At 39.5% G+C, this 26,540-nt stretch overlaps 1 protein-coding gene across 2 annotated transcripts in view; it reads right to left on the reverse strand.

Annotated features, from left to right (window-relative positions):
* CDH18 (cadherin 18) overlaps positions 1–26,540 on the reverse strand; it is a 586,652-nt gene that overhangs the window by 161,131 nt on the left and 398,981 nt on the right. For both annotated transcript variants that reach the window (XM_042465610.1, XM_042465611.1), the window contains one exon: positions 13,747–13,866. In XM_042465610.1, coding sequence (XP_042321544.1) covers positions 13,747–13,866 — 120 coding nt within the window. The remainder of the gene's footprint in view (positions 1–13,746; positions 13,867–26,540) is intronic.

Consider the following 26,540-nt stretch of genomic DNA (forward strand, 5'->3'; position numbering starts at 1 on the left):
AATATTTAAACCACATAGTCCATACCATCTCATCAGCCCTATTCATCTGCTAAGGATATACTATTTTAAATTATTTCTACCCAAAAGTAGAACAAATTATGCAAGATATGTTCTCTCCTTTGCCAGACATTGTCAAAAACTCTTCAGGTTTCAAAATATTTTTGTGTGGGGCAATAGCCTCTGTTGCAGGGAAGGTGCCTTTCCTCCCACTCTTTGCTGTTTTGCAATGTCACCTAATGGGTTTTCATGGTTGAGTGGGGATCTGTACCCTTATCTCCAGAGTCATAGTCCAAAGCTCAAACCACCATTCCATGCCGGCGCAAGATAGCAAACATAAAAAAGAACAAACAAAATAAAAACTTGCTACTGGCTTGTCACTACATTGTTTCAGACAATGAAAAGTTGTGATGTTAAGAGAAAGAAGATACATGCACTAATTTTATATCAAGGCTATCTATGAATGAACAGGGTAGAAACTAATTGTTTTAATAATAAATAGAAAGATGAAACATTGGACCTGCATTACTATATTTAATATGCCCATTGTTGTTGTTGTTAACTGCCCTTGAGTTGACCTCAACTCATGGCGACCTTGTGGATGAGACATCTCCAAAACTCCCTATCCTCCACTTCTCAGCTCAGGTCCTTCAGACTCATGCCAATGACTTCCCTAACTGAATCTATCCGTCTGGTGTGAGGTCTTCCTCTCTTTCTACTACCCTTAACCTATCCCAGCATTACTTTCTTTTTTAATGAGTCATGCTTCCTCATCATGTGGCCAAAGTACAACAGCCTCAATTTAATCATCTTGGCTTCTAGAGGTATTTGAGGCTTGGTGTGTTCAAGGACCCATTTGTCTTTTTTGCTGTCCACCGTATCCTTAGCACTCTTCTCCAGCACCACATCTCAAATGAGTTGATTTTCTTTTTATCCACTTTGTTTACTGTCCAGCTCTCACATCTGTATACGGCTTAGATGATTCTAATTTTAGTGCTCAGTTGTATACTTTACTCTTTAGGATCTTCTCTAGCTCTTTCATGTCTGCCCTTCCCATTCCTAGTCTCCTTCTTAACTCTTGACTGCACTCTCTGTTTTGAACTATGATTGATCCCAGGTACAGGAAACCTTTAACTTATTCAGTTTCTTCATTGAATTTATGTATTATTACTATTTTCCATTATAAACTTGTCTGTATGGAAGAAAATGTATTTAGTTCCTTCAATGGCATTTGTTTCCCCTACTGGTTACTGTTACATGATCAATGGAAATGACATTAAGAGCAGGTACCCTGGAGGGAAACTGTTTCCAAGTGGACATCTTCACTTTGGATATAGCTTTCAATTTCACTCTTAAAAGACACATGAGACCAGAAAATTTTAATCCAAACCTAGTTCTCACAAACATGAAATGTAATTCTAAACTCATGACAATAAACCAGCATCTCAAAGAGACATAACCTAAGCCATTCACTCTGCATTTTTTTTCCTATCCAAAGGGAGTTCTTTAATGCAACGAAACACTGAAAAATAATTTTCTTACATTTTGAAGTGTGGTTTAGAGATGTGGGACAGGTTGACTCTAATCAGGATGGTCCAATGTCAATATCTGGATATCCCTGGTAGCTCAGTACCTCATTGCTTACAGCACACTTCCAGGTGGGGTCAGCACTGTCCTAATATATCCTCCACCACAACATGGATCTTACTGACTGACCTTGATCTGGTCATTATCTCTCAGCCTTGCCTACTTTAAGACAGCAATAGCAATAGCATGTACATTTCTATACCTCTTATAAGTGAACTAAGCACTCTTTAAGCAGTTTACAACCTGTAAACTAATTGTCCCCAACAAGCTGGGTACTCATTTTACTGACCTATGAAAGGATGAAAGGCTGAGTCAATCCTGGAGCCCTGGGATCGAACTCACAACCTTGTGGTTACAGCACCAGCATTTAACTACTGCACCATCAGGACTCCCTGGTGATATTTATTCATTTATTTAATATTTATTCATTTATTTACTATCCCACTTTTCTACCAAATGGGATTTGGATATAGTGAGGAGTGGAATATTCCTTTCGCCCTGTTCTGAGCTACCTAAAGAAAGGGTAAGAAATAAAATGGGATTACAATATCTCCCCCCTTCCTCATCTGTAGATACAAAATTCTGCTGATAGTTAAATCTTGATGACAATTTGTAAGTTCTTGCATCAGAAGAATTTTGAGGAAAGGAAAAGAGTTGGAAAAAGTACTGAATTTTTTCAATGTGACTGCCAAATGGTCTGCTTTCCCTTTCTCTTTCTCTCTAGCATCAGCAGAACATACTGACGACACAACTGTATCTTGCACCTGAACCACATTAAATATTCCTGAATGAATGAATAACCCCTTCAAAGGTGCAAATACAGCAGATTGTACAATTCACTGGAGAATTCTCAACAGCACAAACTAGCGGCACATTAAATGGTATTCTCATGATACAAAGAATCAACAAATGGCTATTTTTCTTCTTGTACTTTCATTCAGATATCACGTTTGACACACTCCTCCAACTTTCCATGCCACAGCACTGAAAGCAGCAACAAAACACAAGTAATTAAAATTCAGCATGTGAAAGTTTCAAGAACTGCAGTGGGGCTTGTGACAAGGATTTTCATGGGAAAATATTTATGAGAGTTTATAGCTAGCAGCTTACAGAAAGATACAGAACGCAATGCAAGTGAGACTAATTTTTTGAAGTTAACTGGAATTCGGTCTCTTGCAGAGGAACTGCTGAACAGTAACTTTACTCACTGTGTGTATGAAATGTATATTTTAGCTTGGCCATTATTCTAGCTAGTATCCATGGCTATAATACTAAGTTTATTTATGGCTTATTTAAAACAGTCTTTAAATTAGCAAGGGAATTTGGAAGACTTGAAATTTCTTTCCATTCCTTTTAATTCATTATCTCTAATTAGAATTAAAAAAAATCTAGTCCATTTTTACTCCTATCAGGAGGTGTTAAAAGTAGTAAATTTCAAAAGTCTTCTTGCTGCCTCAAACCAAATGTGGAGTTAAAGATTTATTTCTTGAAAGGGTGAAAATGTATTTCAGAAAAATCGCAGACAAGTGTTACTTTAATTAGAATTAAGTCTGTCTGTGTTTGCATAAATATTAGATGTCAGGCTTTGAAGAGACTGTAGCAGTCAGTAGTAACTTTGAAGAAGTTTCCAACCTATTTAAATTGACAATAAAAGATAAATTGGAATATAAAACAAAAGAATTGCAAGGCATTTAAAGAACAAGGGTAAGAAATCACATTGAGGATCATCTCCTACAAATTGACAGTAACCATTTTAAAGGCAATAGATACACTCACCCTGGTGGGAAACCTCTGCATCACCCAAAAGCAAAGGGTTTCAGAAATTGTGGCCAAATCAGCTTTGACCAATGCTTACCCTATGTACGAGACATCTCCAAGTCTACCCGTTCTAAACAGCCCTGGTCATATCTTATAGACTTGGGGCCACAGCTTCAGTGCTTGAGTCTGTCAATCTGTAATGTGGTCCAACTCTTTTCCTATAGGCCTCCACTTTGCCAAGCATTGTTGTCTTTTATACTAAGTCATTTTAACAGAACACACACACACACACACACACACACACACACACACTTACTTGGGAGTAAGGTTTGGGTGTGAGATAATGTCAAAGCAGGTATGTGCAATTTTTCACTATGGCACACCTACCTAAAGGGGCAGAGGGGACACATGCTCCCCCCATAGAACAATTGAGGACCAGCGCATTCCCTGTCACTCCCAATCCACAATAATTTAGGGTGTGTATGAAAATTAGGAAGGGATTTCTGGCTTTAAAATGGCTAATAGCACCCCAATCCAAAATTATGAGGGCTATCTACATGATCAGAATTCTCCTGGTAGAATGCAAGTAGAATATGTTCTGTACATATGCAATTCAAATGCATTTGCCTTAATGGGGGGCACCCCAAACTCTGAAGACAATGGTAATATTATTATTAATTATTATTATTCCAACAGTAAGCCTGCCTTTGCACTTTCTTCCTTGATTATTATTATTATTATTATTATTATTATTAAACTTTATTTCTAAAGCACTGTAATTATACACAGCGCTGTACAAAGTCGGTAAACTTAAAGAGTATATAAAAGCCTGCCCAAGGCGTACACTCTAAGATAGTAACAATTAAAAAGAGGAATAGATAAAATTACCATATAGAAAAGAAAAAACAAATTAAAAACATCAAATATAAAAACAAATCACATCCTTAGTAGTTGTTCCAGGTCTGGGAGGTTTTCTTCTAGTATTATGGTTTCATCTGTAGATCTTAGATAACTGGTATTCCTTCCTCCTATTTTCACACTTCCTTTTTTCTCTGTCCAAGCCTGCTTTCCTTACAGTCTGCTGTGCATGCAAATTGAACAGGTAGGGTAATAAGATGCAGCCTTGTATGACTCCTTTACCAATTGGGAACCATTACCAGTAGGCTCAGTCAAAGGCATACTGCTACATCCCTTCCTAGTTTGTGTGTTCATCCTCATTAATGACTTTTGGCATATTGGATACATTCTGATCCACTTTCTCTGGTTTTCATCCATGAAATATTGGAGGTATGAAAAGCTATGACATGTTCTTAAAGAAATGAGAATCCCACTACTGCAGATAGTCCTGATGAAGAATCTGCACTTAGAAGGCGAGACTACTGTAAGTACAGAATACAGAGGAACAGACTGGTTCCCAATTGGTTAAAGCATCAGGAAAGGCTGCATCCTTTCACCCTATCTATTCAGCTTGCAAGCTGAAAATATCATACAAAGAACAGGTTTGGACACAGAAGAAGAGTGAAGATAGGCAGAAGGAATATCAACAGCCTAAGACCATGATGGCGAACCTATGGCACTCTTGCCCTCTCTGGCACATGAAGCCATTTTTAAGGACATGATAAAAGATGGGAGTGTGGGGGAACAGAAGGAACAGGCCTCTCTGGAGTCATCTAAAGGCCCAGGAGGGTGGGGAAGAGGGGGAGCAGGTGTGCATCTGTTCTTCTTCCCCCACCCTCCTGGGCTTTCAGTTGTAGTAAGCCAAGGACTTCTGTTTTCCAGGGGAGGAACTTCAGTCTTCTGGGGGCAGGACTTCCTGGGGGTCTCCCCCCCCCAAAAAACCCTCCCCCCCAAAGCGGGGGGCCCCCCCCCCCACACCCCCCCCCCCCCCCGGCCGAAGTCCTGTCCCCTGATGCAGGAACAACTTTGAGTTTGGGCACTCGGTCTCTAAAAGGTTCGCCATCACAGACCTAGGATATGTGGACAACACCATTCTACTAGCAAAAAACATCACAGACTTGGAATAATCATTAAAGAAAATTCAAGAAGAAATGCAAAGACAATCCTAATGTTAAAGAAAACAAAAGTAATGATGACATAGGAATTACATAAATTGCAGCTAGAAAATGAGCAAATCAAAACAGTTAAAGATTTCTCATACCTTGGATAAAACACTGATCAGAACAGAGACTGAAGTTAAGAAATCAGAAGGAGATTAAGAATGAGAAGGGCATCTATGAAAGAACTAGACAAAATCCTTAAATTTAAAGATATACAGCTGAACACTAAAGTTAGAATTGTTCAAGTCACTGCATTCCCTATTAGCATGTATAGCTATGAGAGCTGGTCAGTGAAGAAAGCAGATAGGAAGAAAATAGGAAGAAAATTAATTCATTCATTTGAGATGCGCGCTGAAGAAGAGTGCTGAGGATACCATGGACAGCTAAAAAGACAAACAAATGGGTCCTGGAACAGATCAAGCCAGAACTCTCCCTTGAAGCCAGGATGACTAAATTGAGGCTATCATACTTTGACCACATAAAAAAGTCAATGATGCTGGTGAAGGTAGAGGGAAGTAGAAAGAGAAGAAGGCCACATGCCAGTTGGATAAACTCAGTCAGGGAGACAATGGGTCTGGGCCTGCAGGCCATGAGCAGGAAAGTAGAAGGGCTTGGAGATATCTCATTCACAGGGTTGCCATGAGTGAGGATCAAGTCAAAAGCAGCTAACAACAACAACATGCAATAGGATAAAAGTGGTCAAGAAAATAAAATAAGAGGCAATGAATACAATAGAAAGTCTGGAAGACTTAGGAGAATGACAGAAATATTATTCTGGTTAATATCTTCCAACAAACAGGATACTTATACAACATCATAAATAAAATGGAAAAAATCAGGTGTATGTGGGGGTTTTTGGAGGGGGGATGTCATCCATAGACTCTCTTTTCTCAAGCACTTAATACATAGAAAGAAACTCAGAAATAATCACTGTCAGAGTCACCATAAATTTTAGTTTAAGTGAAGCTGAATGCTCTCTTAGAAACACACGACTACAATAAACACAAGTTTGACCAAGAAGAGAAGCTTTGATTCATTAATATGACCTCTTCTTAGCCCTCCAAAGTAGGAATCCATCACACATGATAATGGATTTGTAATGCTTGGTTGAGGCTATCACAGATGACTCTGGATGTAATTGAACATCAGATTTCTGAGGCATATCCTCTTTCTCTACATGCTCATTTTATATTAAGAGAATAGCATTCCCAAAACTTCTGATAATACAGAGACAATTGTCTTTGAGAATTTACAGTGGAAGAACATTTTACTCTCAAAGAGTTTTGTCTTACAACCCAATATTATGAATGCTTAGTCAGAAATCAGGGTGACAAATACATTAAAAGGGACAGAATATATGATGGTAAGAGTGATGAGTCAGACCCTGTCATTCCTACAAGAATAACTATTTTTGAGTAGCCTCCTTGGAGGGATGGAGAAGATAATTCTGCCACCTCCTATATATAAGGAGTAAATCAGTTCCTCACACAAATATGTGGCAGAGACTGAAAACAAGTTGGCAACATCCCAAAGTGAGTGTCATAGAACACCAATGTCAGGGCAGTCTTCTTTGTAAGAACAGCCTAGGCCTCAGGGGATAGTTATTTATTTGGATTAAATAAAAGTTCCTGGAGCAATATTCAAACAATGCTTACAGGGGACACAGTTCTTCACTATGTTTCTTCTTGAAAGAAGCAATAAATCATCTGGGCCATTTTCTTCCCACTATATGGGAGTCCAAATAGCACAAACCAGAGGGCACAGCTAAAGAGAGAAGTCAATAATCCAAAGTCCAGGGTTCCAGAGAGCAACAAGACAAATAAGTAATTCCTAAAGTCAAGAAGTCCAGAGAAACACAATAACCAGCAATATAAGGTTTCCATCCGGAAAAACAAGGAAGACCTTGATCAAGCATGCTTTCATAGAGATGCTCAAATAATCTCTGACACCGAGGCAGGCATTCTGCACCTGTTTAAATTCCCAATCTGCAGGAATCCAGTTGCTGTTGATTACCTTGGCGTTTTAGATAAAGCCTCTTCGAATGCCGGAGGCCCCCCTTTTCTGCTCATCTCTGGCTGAAGGTAGGTGCTGCTGTCCCTTCTCCCTCATTCATGCCTGTAGGCTCTGTTGCTGGAGACTTGGCTTTGGAAGCCATAGGCTCTGCTGGAGCTGGCCAGGGTGAACTAGGGCCAGGTTCAGCTTCTGACACAGGTCCAAGTTGAGGCCCTAGCTCAGCCACCTCATCCTCAGAGTCCTCAACCTGGCTGGGCACGACAGCAAAAGAACCACATGTATATTTTGCACAAAATAGGTCACAAATGGCAAAGATTCTTGTCAGTTCAGGATTCTTCTTGTTATGATTTCTCAACACTTTAGGGGGGATCTGACCATTTTTAGAATATATATATTTTTAATACTCATTTCATTCCTATTACATGTTTTGCTTTCTGAACACGGGCACAGCTCCACTCCTCATTGTTGTTGACTTCCTCCATGGAAAGCAATATGTATGGAGAGGAGAGGCTCTTTTTTTTTTTTTTTTACATGAAGCCTCTCCACACAAGCAAGAAGTCTGGGGGAAAAAACTGTGGGTGTGGAAAGCTTTATGCAGACATAAAGTTGTCTCATCTCCTCATCATCCTGAATCCTTGTGGGAGAGCTTTGCCTTGGCCCCACCAGTGTTACAGACACAGCTGACATGAACATGTAAGACAACATTCTCAGTCGCTGCTCTCAAGTTGTAGAAATCCCCCTTACAGGAACCACTTCTCTGGTCTCCTTCTGACAGCAGGTGAAATCATCATCATTTATTTATTTATTTATTTAGGTATTTATATCCCGCCCTTCAGCCCTAATGGCTCTCAGGGCGGCTTACAATTAAATTACAATTACAGTCATCATCATCATCATCATCATCATCATCATCATCATCATCATCATCAGACATTTAAAAATAAACTGCTTCTTTCAAAGAGTCATTTAATGGCAGCGGGGTGGGGAGTGTATGCCCTGAACTTTTATCCTTCTTTCTATACTTTAAAATAATTTCACACTATTTTAAATTATTGATGTTGTAATGAGGCCTATTTAAATATTTTTATCTTTTTATCAAGAGGTTTTAGCTGCATCTTGTATTAGCCTTGCTTTAAGCTACCTTTGGTCCCATGTCAGGATAAATGAATTAATAAATAAAATTAATTATATACATTTATTTTATTAAATTAAGAAATACAAAAAATATTATAAATCCACATGTGTGACAAAAGTGCTACCTGAGATAGCAGGGCTATGCATTCCCCTTTCTTATTTATTGATTGATTATATTTATTTGTAGCCCGCTCTTTTCCCAGGACTGGGACTCAGAGCGGCGTCACAGCATTAAAAACAGTACAATTGAAAACATTTTTAAAAGTACATTAAAAAAGAATTAAATTTTTACGGTATTAAAACAGATAGTTATTAAAAGAATAAAACATATTTTAAAAAGATAAAACTATATATAGAGAAAAATGTATCAATTTTTTAAAATGGTCCAATATCCCAACCTGTCCTTATAGCAGTTTCTTAAACGCCTGTGTGAACAGATAGGTCTTCTTTATTTTCAAAAAGAGTGATGAGTAATAAGTAATAAGGCTTTGATTTTTTTTTATTGCAAGGAAAAACCTGTGCCTGGATTACAGCTCCCATAATCCCTGAAAATCAATTCAATGTTACATAGAGAATATCCACAAATACAGTCAGCTCTGCTCTATACAAAGTTGTCCCTCTTGTAAAGCATGAGAGAAGAAGCAATGAAAGAGATGATGCTAGAGGGCTTCTTCACACTTCACACGTTTAGTAAACGCAGATCAACATTGGCTCAACATTGCTTTATACATCAGTAGAATCAATTGAAACACACAGACCTCAATACAATATTGTTACTTGCTATGCACAAACATCCTTTGCAGAAGCATTTAATGGGAACATGCTGTATATACTTGACACATATAATTTCAGAGCTATGCACTTTTCCCCATCAAAAAGAACAGTTACATTCATTTTTTCGCTGAACAGCAATATTTCAGTGACTAATGGAGCTGTAAGCCTAGTGTTATTTTGATGACACAATTTCATATTTAAGAATGAAAAGATGAATACAACATTTTCAACAGTATAGAATGGCCATAATCAAATAGCAGGGAAGCTTCTAGTGTTCAAAGCAAGGCTGTATTGATCACAAGTTGGAAGTACTCTCCAAATAAATAAGTAGGATGGATTTTTGATTAATGGTTCATATTTCTTTGTTAGAAAATACTGAAAAGGGAACTGTAAAATCCTTTCAACCACAGATACCCCCTTTCAATATCTCAAATGTAATTGTGATGTTTAGAAGACATTTCCTTAACCTTTATAGAAACTCATTGTACCTCAACATTTAAGGGGCAAAGTTGCAAGGCCTAATGAACTAAGGCTGGAAAACACTAAAAAGAACACAGTGGGTAAATAATAAACACATTTTTATTGTATAGCACATGTATCCAATTGTCTGGAGTTAATGAACAACAGAAATCCCATGAAAGTATAATATGTTTTTTCTCTCTTTTTGAGCACATTTACCTCCACTACACCCTTACTGTACAGGGGTACCCCGGGTTACGAAATTAATTCGTTCCGCCGCCGCTTTCGTAACCCGGAATACTTCGTAAGGCGAAAAAGCCATAGGCGCTAATGGGGAAAAGCCGCGATTTCGTGTGAAATAGCGCCGAAAAGCACCAAAAAATTTTTCGTAACCCGAAATAACCTTCGTAACCCGGAACAGTTTTTTTTTTGAATGGATTTTAATATTTAATCTGTGTGCAGATATGGTAAATGGCTTAAAAGTGGTAAAAGAAACCATTGACAGAAACCAGTTATATTTGTTTCCAGATATTAAGGGTTTGAACTGCCTCTCTCCATCCCAAACTCACTTGAGGAAAAGATTATGCATGAATACTTTTCTTATGATGAGAGGGGACAATCAACTTATTCACTTTCAGTGGTAGCTATTCCCCAATCTTAGCTATCTAAGGTGGTTTACAGACTGCCCCTTTGAGGCGGCCGTAGGGTTGCCATAATTGTCCACTAAAACTTGGGACAAAATGTAGGACAAAATCTAGACCAAACTGTAGGATAACTGCAGGACAAAACTCAGCCCAAAATCTAAGACATTTAATGTCCTACATTTTTGTTAAATGTTCTACGTTTTGGGCTGAGTTTTGTCCTGCAGTTGTCCTACAGTTTGGTCTAGATTTTATCCATTTTGTCCCAGGTTTTAGTGGACAATTATGGCAATCCACAGCAGCAGCCCTGAGGCCCCAATCGGCCACTTTTTCAGGCCGCGGGGAAGCAGCAAAAGGCCGCTTCCCTGCAGCCTGGAAGGGGTGTCCTTGGGGCCTCTTTCTCCTTTGTGTGGCTGGTGCAGCCATGTAAAGGCTGTGCCAGCAACACAAAACCAGGAAGGAGCTCCAAAATGGAGCTCTTTCTGGCGCCGCAGAAAGAGCAACACAGGCGCCCTTCCGCAGTGCCAGGACATCACGTCCATGCCGCTCCGTTTGGAGGTGGCGCGGCCGTGATGTCATAATGGTGGCATCCATGTAGAATGGGTGCCACCACCATTTTGTACGTACTCTGTATGTACTAGGGTTGGGGGCATCTAGAAGAGACACTCCTGAGCAACCCTAGTACGTACAGAGTATGTACTAGGGTGCCTGTTTATAAAGGGCCTAAGATAATTTTAGTGGAGGTGCTGAGAACTGAACTTCTGTATGCAAAGGAAGTGTTCTGCTACTGAGCTGTAGTTCTTCTAAAATATGAATGTTGCAAGGCTTAGCCACCCACCATCGCTTCCACTCCCCAGCAGCACCATGGCAGGCTCAATGATTCAAAACCAGGAGTTTCAGTGAGTCATTTCTACATGAAATTATTATGTTCGTATCACAGGACAGAAACATCTTTTGGGGGGTGAAAAGGTCAGAACACAATGTGTTTCAGAATCAGACTTTTTAAAAAAATAAAACCTGGCTATAAACAGATATGGTCTTGTACCACCCACATCATATTTTTTTGTTTAATTATTCTTATGTCTTGCTCTGAAAACTGGACAAAAGGGCCCAGACCCTAACACTCTGGGCCAAATCCTGAAATCTGGCAAATCTAAGTATGGAAATACATACATTTATATACATGTGGGATCAAAATTCCCATTGCTACATAAATTTAAAGCAGTTCCAAAAAGCTGTTTTACAAATTATAATCCTTAATATGCAGACGTTTGACTTGTGAAGACTCTTGAAATGCAGAATTATTTTAGGATCTAATCGGTTGGTTGGGTAAAAAATAATTTCCTTTCTGCCCTGCTCCATTCCAAGTGGCCACATAAGCAGCTCCAGCTCCCCCCAAAAAATCTCCTGGAGTACGTTTACACATGGGGGAGGGCTTCAGGAGACACGGAAGCCAAAATAAAAATAAAAAATTCTACCATCTTAATACTGATGTGCTAATGAATTGGATTGAGGCCTTAGACTCTAACAGCAAATGGCACATGAACTGAGCACATTACACTCAATCCTATTTGAACTTTTCATTTTTATAGCTTCAATTCTGTAGACACACAGCTGTACATAATTTTTTTCTATAAGAAGACCCCTCCCCCCAAAAACAGAAAATCTAAAATGTATGTCATAAGCCCTGAGCAGATGCAGGGGAAAACCTGGCATACCTCCGCGCCTTCCCAATTTGCAGTGAGAATCCAGACACTGCAACACCAGCTCTTACAATGGTCCAAGCCCCCACAGGCAGTCCACACTGTCCCCGTCATCTGCAAGGACAGACTCACCAAAATGGAACATTCATGGGTACAAGCTGTGGTACACCATTATTTCTTTCTTTTCCACCACGAACACATGCATACAAGCACACAGATGCCTCCATGCACTTCCGGTAGCCACCAATCACCTCCCTCATCCCAACCAGTTGTCAGATCATTTAATGCTCCTCAGAACTGCCCATGCGACCAGACACTCAATCGCACAAGTGATTAACCATCCATATGGTGCATAGGTGTGCCAAGTGATACATTGGCACACAAAATCATAGAGGCCCCCCTGTATATGCCCATTTCCCCCTCTTTTCCCATGCTCCCCTGTTGGACTAGCCAGTTTGTTAATGTTGATGAAACTCAAATTAGCCATTATTTTGCTTCATGAGAATATGATGAATTGATGGTGCAACTGACCACTTATGTGCATGTGGGTGGGTGACAAAATTTGTAGGTGGGTGGCAAAAATCCTATGACCAGCAATGGCACCAGTTGTGCACCAGCCCCCTTCCCCATCCTCTGGATGGCTCTCAGTCCAGACATTAGTGCTATAGTTTCCACTTTCTGGGTTGAGACAGAGCAAACGGGGGGTTGTTTTGATCCAGTGTTTTAACCCCAGAGGGTTACTCATCTTGGATTCCTGCATTGTTGACCATGTGCATTTAAACAGGTAGGTTTTAGAGTGGGGCAGAACTGCATTTTATCGCTAGTGTAGACAGCCCATTAGTAACAACTGCAAAGAAGTGCATTTATACTTGCTGTTATACATTTAGCTCAGAAGTATTCCCATTTGCCTCTTCACAGCGATTTGAACTCAAAGTGCCTTTTTAGGGGGATATCTTACAGATTGAGTCTCCTTACAATTCTGAAAACTGAATTATTCCAAAAACCAGCACTTTTTCATGGGTGGCTGAGATAGTGACACCTTTGCTTCCCAATGTTCAGTGTATACTAACTTTGTTTCATGCACAAAATTACTAAAAAATGATTTATAAAATTACCTTCACACTAAGTGTACAAGGTATATATGAAACATAAATGCATTTTGTGCTTAGACTTGGGCCCCATCTCCAAGACATTATGTACATATATATGTACATTTGTATATATGTACATTATGTACATATATACAAATAGGTATTCCAAAAGCCCCCCCCCCCAAAAAAAAAATAATCCAAAATCCTTTCAGTCTCAAGCATCTCAGATAAGGGAGACTCAACCTGTAATTAATTTCAACAATTATAAAGTAATGTCAGTGAGTAAGACATCTGAAAACAAACTTCAAGATGATCAGTTAAAAATAAAGGTGCCCCATATTTACCATTTTCCATTTGCTCCTGTGTAATTTAGGTATTGCAGCAAATTCTCACATCATCAAGACCCAAAAGTCTTACTCCTAGCCAAACTTGTTCATAAACTTAATGAGGACAGAACACAATGCCAAGGAAGGTTTTTCCCTGCTGTAATGTGGCAGTACTCTGTCAAGCACAATGGAAAGAAGGAGCTCACCTGTTTTAGGGTCAACGGAGAAATATGGCTGTCCCTGAAGAATACTGTATACCACCCGGGCACTATTTCCATAGGTGGGATCATCAGCATCTGTAGCTGTCACCTGAAGGACTGAGGTACCTGCAATATATTAAAAAAGGGTTATTTCACACACATCAGTGTTCTATAAAATCTAAAACCCCTCAGTCTCACAGAAGAAAATTAGATTCCATACAATGTGACACACTCTTTCATTAGATCACTGGCCTCCCCCCCCCCCCCGAGAATGTATAAACTCTGGAGGTCAAACCTTTAGTTGACTATAAAAGGCTACCACTAGAACTCAGGTTTAGCTTGTGGTTAGTTTATTCAGAGCCTCAAATTAACACATTAGAAGAAACAAAAAATGATGGTATATTAATTTGGGGAATGTCAGGATCACCATAATGATTTCAGATTCAGCCATCCTTACCCACTTAGTTGGGAGTAAACCTAATTCAATAGGATTTAATTCTGAGTATACAAAAGGACTGTATCACTATAGTTAGTTGAATCTTTTGTCTTCTAGTTCCACCGTTATCAAGTCCCATGGGCGTGTCCAACCAAAGCAGAGGATGGGTGGTAGGCAGAATAGAGCGGAAAGAGAGGGGGACAATTAATTTATTTATTTTATGTATTTCCCTTTAATTATATAAGTACCCAGCACTGTGTGGACTAAACATATGAAAGGATGAAAATAAAAAAGATTCCTTGAAGTTCAAAATAACAACAACAATAACAATAACATATAAAATAAAATATTGCTAAAAACCAAAAGAGAATTGAAAATGTCCATGGACACTGTCCCCCACCATCACAAAAGATTCCAACTTCCCTACAGGATGATATTTGGAGGGACACCTGCCTTCAGACCTAAAGGGCTTGAGTTTTTGAAAGTGTCTCCTGCTGAGCAAACAAACCATCTCTATTAATTCCATCACCATTCATTACTCATGGTATCATTGAGTTGAAAGAGACCACAAGGGCCATCCAATCCAACCCCCTGCCATGCAGGAAATCTCAATCAAAGCATCCCTGACAGATGGTCATCCAGCCTCTGTTTAAAGACCTCTAAGGAAGGAGACTCCCTCACTCTCGCATTGGCCTTTTTAGCTGCTGCATCACACTGTTGACTCATGTTCAACTTGTGGTCTAGGCAAGATCCCACTATTTTCTTGCTTCTAAAATAGGCAGTAGTCAGATCATAGCAAACCTGTCAGCACAGAGAAATGTAATAAATTTCCTGTAATTAAAATCCTTCTCCTGCTGGGGCTGTCCTGTCTTCCTGAATCTGGCTAACCCTCTCCCCCTTCCCCAGCAATGTGAAATAATTTAGATAACTTAAACTACATAATTTCTTAAACTGTAGGGTTAGCCTCAGAGTTAATCAGGAAATCTATGGAGTTAAACCATGTTATGAAAAAAAAAAATCAAAGCAATTAATAATTTAACAAATCAGTTAAATATTTTCCCTGAACATTCTAAAATATTAACTAAGTAAAAGTTCCACGCGTTCGTAAGATGGACATATACATATTAAAGTGGTGCAGACCAGAAATACCACCCCATCCCATCTTTTTCAATTTCAATGCACTTGGGAGACTCCCATAGATTTCTGATACACTTTGTTCTCTATTTTTCTTTCTTTACCACTGGAATTTTGCAAAGTTATATGCTGATGAAAAGCTGGGGGTGGGGGGAGGAAAGCCTTCAATCTGCATCTCTGCAGGCAAATCTTTAATGTTTAATGAGGCGGTTTAATAAAAAAAGGCAAATGTCTGCTGAGAATGCAAATCTGTATGCATGATTTGCCATCCTTTTGGTGCACTACTAAAGTCTCAAATGGATCAATATTGAACAGGAAGTCTAAGGAGTGAAAATAAGGCGAAGAAAACTCTAAATATCTGACTATGACCCAAGACCGTACTCTCCAAAGCATGTTCATGCTGGCCAGCTGGTGCAATTTCTCTCTCTTCTCGAAAGTCAAACTTTCATTTTGTTCTAGGTAGTGAAAGTTTTGCTCACCAGTGAACAATAAATAGCATGTAATTTGAGAAATTTCTTGAAGTGGCATTCCAGGGTGAAAAATGCAAATTAAATTTTAAAAATCGATTTATTTTTAAAGTGAGGTGTGTGTGTGTGTGTGTGTGTGTGTGTGGTGTTGCGAAGTTCATAGAATCATAGAATCAAAGAGTTGGAAGAGACCACAAGGGCTATCTAGTACAACCCCCTGCCATGCAGGAACTCTCAATCAAAGCATCCCCGACAGATGGCCATCCAGCCTCTATTTAAAGACCTCTAAGTAAGGAGACTCCACCACTCTCTGAGGGAGTATGTCCACCGTTGAACAGCCCTTACTGTCAGTAACTAGCAGAACTAGAAACAAATAAGCAGTTATGTAGATCTTATGTGTTTATTCCCTTTAAATACACAACTGAATAATGCAGATATTTGAAACCATTATGTATTCTCATTAAAACGAAATAGCCACATTTCCATGTTTGAATCCATTATCTGTGAATCAAATTAAGAGCTTTTCTGGGGGGAAATATGCTTACATCAAATTACAAACAAAACTTGCTCCAAGTACAAAGGTTTTATTTACAAAGCACCACTATTTTCATTTTCCAATGTGAGCAAACAGCTATGAGGCACTCCTATCTAAACTCATTATCCCCTCCCCCCATTTTCTAATAAACCAAATTATTTAAGACAACACCCAGTCATCTGATGTTATTTATTATTTATTTTATGTATTAAAACATTTTAAATCATTATTCTTCCATAGAGAAACCAGGAGGACACTCTAAAAATATAATAAAACAATAATAACATAATTATCAATTAAAAAATCCAAAAATGCAAGCACACAGAACAGCCTTGCTCAATTTAATGCCATTCACACGTTAGATTTTAACTTCCACTGACTGGGAGCGTGGAGAGTTGAGACATATCAGAAGGCAGCAGGTTGGGGAAAGCTGACACAGATAATAAGATCTGTTGCAGGGACCAGCAGGAGCACTATCACACTGTCTAATGGAGTTGCTTCAAGAAAGAAATGCAAAGACATGTCAATCTCTTAAACAGAATAGATTTTGTTTCTTTAAAACATTTGAATGCTACATGCTATTGGCCTATAGAACAAGCAAACTCTTCCTACCACTTGGTCATGCACTTAACTTCCACAACGGTCATGAGACACAGGACAGACCAGCAGTGAGGCTATATTCCCATTACAAAAGTCACTAAAAAGTTACATTTGTGTCACAAAAGGAAGAGAGCTGTCCCTTATTAAGTTGAAGTAATAATGTAATTACAGTACACCTGCATCATAAGCAGGTGCACTATACACAGCTTTCAACTTACGTTGAACGCTGTGCAATGGAACAAGCAATGGTGCATGCGCCCATGGCACATGTGCCTATGGTGATTGTGCCACATCCCATGCACAAGCCCCATTGTTTTCAATGGCACTCAAGCATATGTGGTATTTGCCTTACGGGGTGGTGGTGGTCCGGAATGGATCCCCCACATAAGGCAAAGATGCACTGTATACCTTAGTTATTTGAAAGAGTTATTAATTATAAGAAACTAGTCACTTGCAATATATTATTTTTATAAAGTTCTTGAGGAGACTGTTCTGGCTCATTGTCTCTAATTATGAAAATTTGGTGTGTCATTGAGATCTATGCCATTCCTGGGGCTGCTTTTTCAATTTGAAGAGTCTCTAACTTTTGTTTTAGAATATTTCTTTTGATAAGGACAGCAGACACAAAGGTCCAAAACACGCTGCACAAATAATCCAATTTGTGACTGCTTTAACTGACCTGGCTCAATGCTAGGGACTCTGGGAACTGTAGTTTTGTGATATATTTAGCCCTCTTTGTCAGAGTGCTCTGGTACCACAATAAACTATATTTACCAGGATTCCCTAGCACTAACCCAGGACAGTTAAAGTAGTCTCAAACTGGATTATTTCTGCAGATGTTGTGGACCAGAGTCTTGTTCAAACTTGTTTCTTCTGGTATTCTGTACTATAGGGTTATTTCTGAAGCAGAGCTCCCATGGGGATGAAGCTGCCTTTTCTAGGCTCAGGACATCAGATGCTGCGATAGGTAGATCTCTTTCTGTTGCTAGAGGATAGGCTGACTGACGTGCCTTGGAGTTATCAGACCTTCACCTTTGAGACTAAAGTCATATTGACACCACACAGTTGCATTCTATAGAATGCTGGGACTTGTAATTTGATGATATGAACACCTGTAGTTTCATTACTGAACTATAGAACTTTCAGGTAACCAGTTATGAATACCCCTTATCAGAAATGATTCCATAGTATGGAGTCATGCCAATTAAAGTGATATCAAACTGTTACAATTTTGTAGAATAATAATAATAATAATAATAATAATAATAGGATTTATTTATATGCCGCTCAATCACTGGGAATCCGGGCGGCTTACAACAGAGGGGATAATAGACGGTTCCCTGCCCTCAGCCTTACAATCTAAAAAATTGTAAGGAGTGAAATGTACCTTATTGCTAAGAGACTCCTGAAAAGTGGAAGTTTTAGTAGGCACTTAGGTATAACAGTACAAGGTGTGTGTGAATCGTGTCCTGACTTAATAGGAGGCTGTTAGTAAAGGAATTCAGTTTAGTCATTTTTTCCCTTCTTCTTCTGCCATTGGCTTAGACACATTATTGTTATGACTTTGAATAAAAATGACTAAAGAGTCATGTGAACTGCTAAACTGATTTGTTAATGTGTTTATAATGTTAATGTCATTGATGGTAGATATATTCAGTTGTTCTGTTGCTATGCTCATTTGTTATGTTTTAATGAGGTGTTAATTGTGAACTCTTATCTGAAACTGATTATTATTATGCATTGTGGCTATTGTGCTTTTATTATGATAAAACTGTGTTAATTGCTTTTTCTTTTTTTTCCTTTTTTTTGCAGTTTTGTAATGTATACTGAATGTATGAACCCTGATGGCATCCTCTCTCACACTTCCTGAACTTACTTTTTAGCTGCTATAGTAAACAGTCCACAGTCATTTATTGACAGGTGGAGAGCTGGAGGCACTGGAAAAGCATCTGCCTAAGTTCTATAATCAGATACTGAATGTTGACATTGTGTGTCAGGATTTCCAATGTGCAAGCACTCCAAAGAAGTTATCATGCCACATCAGTGTGAGAAATCTTCTAAACTGAGGGGAGAGACTAGAAAAGGGGGCTGATCCAAAAGGTGTTGGGGGATGCTTGGTTCCCTCCTGACATGCTGACAGTACATTTTGTCAAATGACTCATTTGAGAAATGACATAAAGGAGATGGGCTTAATTCTTATCTCTCTCATGCCTGTCCTGCAATGTCCAGTTGATGTACATGGCATCCATCTCTACTTTTCTTTACTTCTTATTCGAAAACAGTGGTTCATAAACCCCTTTACAAAGTGAATTTGGCCTGAGATGTCTTACTTATAATCAGTACATTAATGTGTTAGCAAAACTGTAATTATGGTGATTTTTAGAATACCAGTGTGAATACATGTGAATGGTTTTATCAGCTGTAGGGCAAGATTAGATTAGCTACTGATTAGCTACTGATTGTCTGCAAGTTCACTTGGAGTTAAACTAGTGATTAAGGGGAATGTGTATTCCCTGTGTTTAGCCCATTTTTGTCTCCTACAGTGGAAGGCTTAACATTAGGGCCATGTTTACTTTTCCAATGACTAATCATCAAGCAACGCATGCTGAATGCAAAATATATAAGTGAAGAAAATCGCATGCCTTGAGAACGTCTGTCATCATTTGGGGAAGCACATCAGTCAACAAAAAAGTGCTAATCATATTTTGAGCCAGAAGTGGACTGTAGTGGTGTAGTGGACTGAGAGTTGGACTACGAGTGGATTGAGTGTTTGGCTAGAACTCTGGGAGACCAGGTTTCAAATCCCTCATCCATGGAAACCCACTGGGTGACTATGGAAAAGTCACTCTCTAAGCCTGAGATGTATGCAATGGCACCCCCCCCCCAAACAAATCTTGCCAGGAAAACCCTGTGATATAGTTGCCTTAGTGTCACCATTAGTCAGACATGACTTATGAACACACACAACAACAAGTTTGACAGAGAGCATGTACAAGATTTACAAAAATCAAATAATGCAGGTCACTGGAGAGAATACAGATTTATGCAAGTTGTGCAGCATTGGTAGATAACTGCATATAAACTCATAGGGTCTGACCAGCACTTCTCGAAATATGGATGGTACCTTTTCCACTCTCTGTATAGAGCCCAGGGCTTCTCTCCAGATCTTTTGCTCAGCATGGGATATGAAAAGGCTAAAGCAACCATCAAACAATGGGTGATAAATGGGTGAACTGAACACTTGGAAAACTACACCCAGTCCTGGGCACCACAGCTCAGCAATTATACTCACAAGCTGGAACATGTCCAGAGAAGGACAACCAAAATGACCAAGGTCTGGAAACCATGCCTTATACAGAATGACTTAGGGAATTTAGTACAGTGGACCCTTGGTATCCTTTGGGGTTTGGTTCCAGGCCTCCCAGGGGATATAAAAATCCATGGAGGCTTAAGTCCCATTAAATACAATGGCACAGTAAAATGGTGTCTCTTATATAAAATGGCAAAATCAAGGTTTTCTATTTGGAATGTGTACTTTTTAAAATATTTTCAAGCAGTGGCTGTTTGAATCTGTGGATAAAGCACCCATGGATGCAGAGGGCAGACTGTATGTGGGGAGCCCTGGTGGCACAGTGGTTAAATATCTATACTGCAGCCACAAGGTTGTGAGGTCAATCCCAGGGCTCCAAGGTCGATTCAGCCTTCCATTGGTTAAGAGGTGGCTTGATAGCTATCTTTAAATATCTGAAGGGATGTCTGAAGGGATGGAATATGATTGTTTTCTGTTGCTCCAAAGACCAGAATCAATAGGTTCAAATATACCGTAACAAAAGAGATTATACAGAAACATTAGGAAGAACTTTTTAACTGTAAGAATTATTTAACATTGGTAATCACTGCCTCTGAGGGTAGTAGGCATTCCACCTTTGTAGGTTTTTAAACAGAAATTGGATGGACATCTCTCAGGAATGTTTTGTTGTATATTCCTGCATGGCAGGGCACTGAACTACAGGGTCCTTGTGAGCCCTTCTAACTGTAAGATGCCATGATTATATGATTCTGCATAAAACTTTAAGCTGTGATGAATAATAAGCAAGGCTGTTTAAAATTCTGTATCCACATAATTCAAATTTTACACCAGAAAGATTCCACCATTTATTTATACTTTATGTAATTGAAACAGATTTGCATAATTTCACATACTATACATCATTTCTTCTACAATGTGTAAAATCACTTTGCATAATTTATTCAAGTCTGGCAAATTGCACAGGAGACGTAAAGAACTATTTGGCAGGGCACCTTCATTGGACATCTCATTCAGAGAAAACACACACACACTTCATAGCCATATAAAGGGCATATTGCCTTTTTTTAAAAAGGAAAGGAATGAAGGGAGGGAAAGTAAATAAGCTCAGGAGGTTTCATGAGAATTACTGTCTGTTCTCACACAATATCCAACATGCAAACCACCCTGCAAATAAGTAAAATCCATGAACTAAATCCAACCATATATTTTAATGGTGCTTGCATGGTAGACACATAAAAGCTTAGTTTAAATGAAGAGAGAATGCCCATTAGCTGTATGCTTGGTGGACTGTGCCCCAATTCCTGACAGGGCTTTGAAACTGAAGCACCAAAAAAAAATCACTTTAACATTTCCCATAAGCACTATGTGCTATTGAGAACATTTTAACACTGTAACGGCTAAACTTAATATCTTTAAAATGCCTTCACTAAATACACACAATATTCTATGTCCATGTGTGTGTGAGAGAGTTACATGCACTTGCACACATCTCCTACTAAAAAAGATGAAAACAAAAAGTCAAAAAAGAAAGATTACACCATAAATTAAAACAGAAAAACAGTATACATTTCAATGAAAATCTCTTGCTTTAGACCAATGGGAATTTCTCCAGAGACTACATATTAATTCATATTAATTCAGTGGATATGGTGGGGAAAAAAAGAAAGAAAGAAGACTAGACCATGCTATTAAACCTTGCCTAGTTGGCAAATAGAGAGTGTCTACTTATCCATAAAAATTATGGCCATTCCACCTTCTCAGTAATTACAAATTACATTATCAATGGTAGACTTGACACATTAGAGTGATGAACAAAGCAACAAATCCAATTAAAATTGGAAAATAAAGCCAAGAAATAAGTAGCTTTGTACATTTCTAGACAAGAGGCACAGAAACTGGTGCCATCAAGGTGTTGCTTGATTGCAAATCCCATTGACTTTCACTATTGTTTATCCATGCTAAGGCTGTTAGAGGTTTGCAGCCCAACATTTGAAGGACCACACATTGCCAACCTCTAGTAATTCATATTCTTGTCACAATCTCTCAGTTGTTTTTGCCTCCAAATTACCAAGTTGGTAAGCAGCCAACTGTGATAGAGAGAGGGATGCCAGTAGGATTTTTTGGGTTTGATTTAAAACATACACAGAGAAGGGGGAAGGAGAGAGAACTCTCCCACCAGCACCATATATTTTCACCATGTATGCTAGTTATATCTCTTGAATGAAAAATGAAATGAGAATGTAACAAAGCACAGATAAGGTCATGAGCGGATATGGAAGCATTGATACCATGCATATTTACCACTATATGCACAAATGAGTCAGAATGTAAGCTCTTGGTCTGCTCTCTCTTGTGTCCTGCACTGGTGCTATCTCACAGAACCTGTTATTTTTAAGGTCACACATGCCATGAAGAATCCATTTGTTCCCCATTTGTTCTTCTCAAGGCAGGTCAAGGATGAGTCGGGCACAATAAAGGACCATCTATATGACTTTTCTGGATCACACAGGCATCAGATCTCCCAATGAGAAAGAAAGGCAGTTACAAACTGCTATTTAGCATTTCAGAATATATTCAGCAATCCCACTGCAAGACACTGTGGAAATTTTAAAATGGAAGGTCATCATCCATCTTGCATCAGCTTCACTAGACTCTGACAACGTGTTGGGTACTGGTCTGTTGTTATGAGTGAGGAAAGAATGGATGCTAACCTAACTCACTGTCAGAGCCACATCATTTTTAGATATATTACAAACTCTTACTTAAAAGCTTCTGTTTATTGTCATAGGAGGTACTACTGACAGAGGCAGTAAGAGATGTTTGCATACATGGGCAAGAACACAGAAAGCTGCTTTATACAACTTTAGATTATTGGTTAACATAGTTCAGTACTGACCACATTAGAGTAGAATAACTTCCTGAGATAGCATCTGTCCCCCTGGTGCCACCAAATCTGACACTGCATGCTAATACATATAGTAGCAAAGGAATAATAAAGGCCTTTTCCTTTCATATTTTCTGCTGCTCCTTCAAATTTTTAGCAGGATGGTGGTGGAAGAGGAAAAAGATGAATTTTCCTTTTGCAGCAAAACACACACATAAGAAGCACATACTAGGCCAAAATAAAGCTGCTTCGACTTCGAGTCACTTTGCAAGAATGCTATTTAAAAGATACATGTGTCCTAAGAGTCCAGTAGCTGCACCAAAGCCACGCTCCAGTCCTAAGAGCATGTATCATTGAAACACCATATCTCCAAAGTGGCCTGAAGCAGCTTTATTTTGGCCTGTCTGTATAGGGCCACTGTGTTCTGAAGCAAAATTTAAAGCCATACTCCTCATACACATTGTTCTTAAGGGAAACTGTTTTTTTCAGCCACAGATGATGCTAGATTTGGGTAACATGGTGGGAATTTTCATCCTTAAAAAAACCACAGATTTACATGTGGTCTGTGGGACATGTGTCACTCAACCCTTCTCTTTGATGACTGGCATCAGCTCCCAAAGTACCAGAGATAGGTCTTTCCCAGGCTCATTTAGGCTGCTGCACTTTAGCTTCCATGACTAAATGTTATGAAATCCTGGAATTTGTAGTTTGGTGGGGTCCCAAAGTTCTCTGATGGGGAAGGTTAAGCATCTTACAAAACTACACATCCTAGAATTCCATAGCACTGAGTCATGGCAGTTAAAGTGGTGTCAAACTGCAGTGTATTTCTTGGGGAAGATGGGGGCTGAACTTGGAATATATATACTCTGTCAGCAAGTGGTCAGACATGACTCATTTTACATTCTTAGATCAAATCATCACAATAAAATGTGTGTGCTCCCCTAATAATTTCAGCCTGTAGGTTCAGCTATAACTTGTTGGGATCTACATTATATCTATGGTGCATTACAGAGCGCCCAAAAATGGTGCTCTGGCAGCACTGTCATTTGCTGCGCCGAGGAGCCCCAGCAGCCAAAGCGCACGACTCCTCGGCGCAGCAAAAAAGAAGCTGCACAAAGTGGCTTCTTTTTGCGACCTGAAAGTGGCACCACAAGTTGCTAGTCGCGCACTCGTGGCGTCAATTCTGCCGTGCGACATGTGGATGCTAGGCGTTCGCAACATCAAGATGGTGGCACCCATGTACAATGGGCACCGCCATTTTGTACACATAGGGTTAGGGGCGTCTGGAAAGGATGCCCCTTTCTAACCCTAGTATGCGCGGAGCACATACTTTCCACCTGTGTGGAACGGGTGTTACCAAGTATGGATTTATATAAAATTTTGGGTGCCATGCGGTCTGAAGCTATGACTCCTGACTGACCCCACAGCGATCTGCCATCAACCTAAAGGCGAGGAGACCACGTAGCCAGCTGCCCTGACAAGGCATGGTCTCAGATAAAAGATAGAATTAAAATCTTCCAGATGAAGTTTGGGGAGTTGCAAAACCAGATTCGCAGGGACCAGCACAAGGAAGACAATAGCTGTGGCTTCCTTCTTAATGAGTCAGTGATTAACTTAACAGCTCGGCCATTAAGGTAGCTGCTCTCCTGAAAAGCATCAGACCTCATGCATTGTGCAACTATTGTGTAGCTTTCAGCTTAACAAAGCCCAAGCAATCAACGCCTTTGCCGCAGGCAAGCCATCACCTGAGGGCCCGTTCGGCCCTATATAAGATCCGAGTTTTCAGCCCTTCTTCGGGCTTTTGAACATTCAGTTGTTTGAGCCTGAGATTCCAAAGAGCATCCTTGCTTCTCTGAAATCACTGAGCAAAGCCAAGCTCACTGTCACTAGTTAGCCTCTAGTTAGCTTTGCCCGCCGGAACTCAGCTCCTAAGCCACCATGGCCACTCCTTTCTTTTCCCCGTGGCTGTGATCCACTATCCATCCTACATTGCATCCGACTTCCTGGAGAAGACGTGTAAGGTAATATTCCCAACGGTGCCTCTCTCTTCCTTTACTTCCCGAACTCACCTCTCCCCTGCTATAGCATTGAATGTGTGTGTGCGTGTGTCATCCCTTTTGTTGTGTGACTCTAATAAATGTTCATAGTTTAATTGCACCTCAGTAGTATTCGAGTCTCTTTCTCTTGGGGGTGGACTATGCAACCTCTGGTATACATATAGGGACATGATCTTGTGCGTGCGTTGTTAGATATTTGAGCTAATTAAAATTCCCCTAATTCGATCCTTCCTAACATGGGCCTATGTTTTTGTCTCATTAGTCATGAAATAAACTCCATAATATTGGTTATGTTAACATTTAACTGGTTTGTCAAACTGCGTAAAACATACAAAGCAACCCCGAACAAAACATAGCCAACATTCTGATCAGTACTGTCATGATGGAAGAGAACTGCACAAGTCAGTGCTTTTGGAAAACTAGTTCAAGAAAAAAGAGCAAGTGACCCACTGGTGATGAGGAAAGAAAAGTGGTTACATTACAAGCTTCTGATTTTAAGAGTGACACTGATGTGCCCTTTAACAACCTCCTTACTAAGCAGATAATGGCAAGCTGAAAAGGCATCATGAGTGAAATTAAAAGGAGGGAACTTATTCAGAGAAGGAGAAGACTGGAAGGGAGAGGGTAGCCTTTCATAAGGTTTCTTTGGGAAGTAAAATTTTTCAGAGAGTCTGAAGGTCAATTTCTTATATGCAATGCCTTGCATGGAACCAAACAATGTGAAATAACAAGAAACTGGGAGAATAAGTGAGAGATACAATATCTGGGAGAATAAGTGAGAGATACAATATCTTGCAGAGTAGAGTTCAAGACATTCTACTTTGCTCGTTTTCCTCCATATAGTTTTCCATCCCTCTGTTAATAGACAGAAGTACACCACCATGCAAACTGTGTGTGTCTGGGGGGCAGGGGTTGTCTCCTTTAATTCCCCCTACCCAAGAGATTCATTCTGAAAACTCCCTTTTGGATATGAGTGATACTTTAAGGAAAGGTAAATGGGGAACAGAGTTTTTGTTAGTAAATATGAAGGATGCTCCAGCTGATTACTCCACTGTCATCCCATTTTTCATCTGCTTTTAAAATGCCCTAGTTTTTCACTCCTCTCATTTTCCTCCTTTGTCTTCAGCTTACTTCAATTGCTACAGAGTTCAAAGTATAAAAGTTGTTTGGACTCAACTCAGCAGGAGAAGGCAGAATCTTGTACTTTCCAGGGAGCTGAAGCAAAAACAAACTACTGTTGTCTCTCCTAGCTTGTGTGTTCTTCCTCATTTATAACTTTTGCCATCTTGACCACACTCTAATGTTTGTTAACTACACATGTCCCAGTTTTCAGCCGTGAAATGCTGGAGTGCAGATCTCTTTGGAAAGAGAACCATT

The sequence above is a fragment of the Sceloporus undulatus genome, chromosome 4 (assembly GCF_019175285.1).
Source record: "Sceloporus undulatus isolate JIND9_A2432 ecotype Alabama chromosome 4, SceUnd_v1.1, whole genome shotgun sequence".
NCBI lineage: Eukaryota > Metazoa > Chordata > Lepidosauria > Squamata > Phrynosomatidae > Sceloporus > Sceloporus undulatus.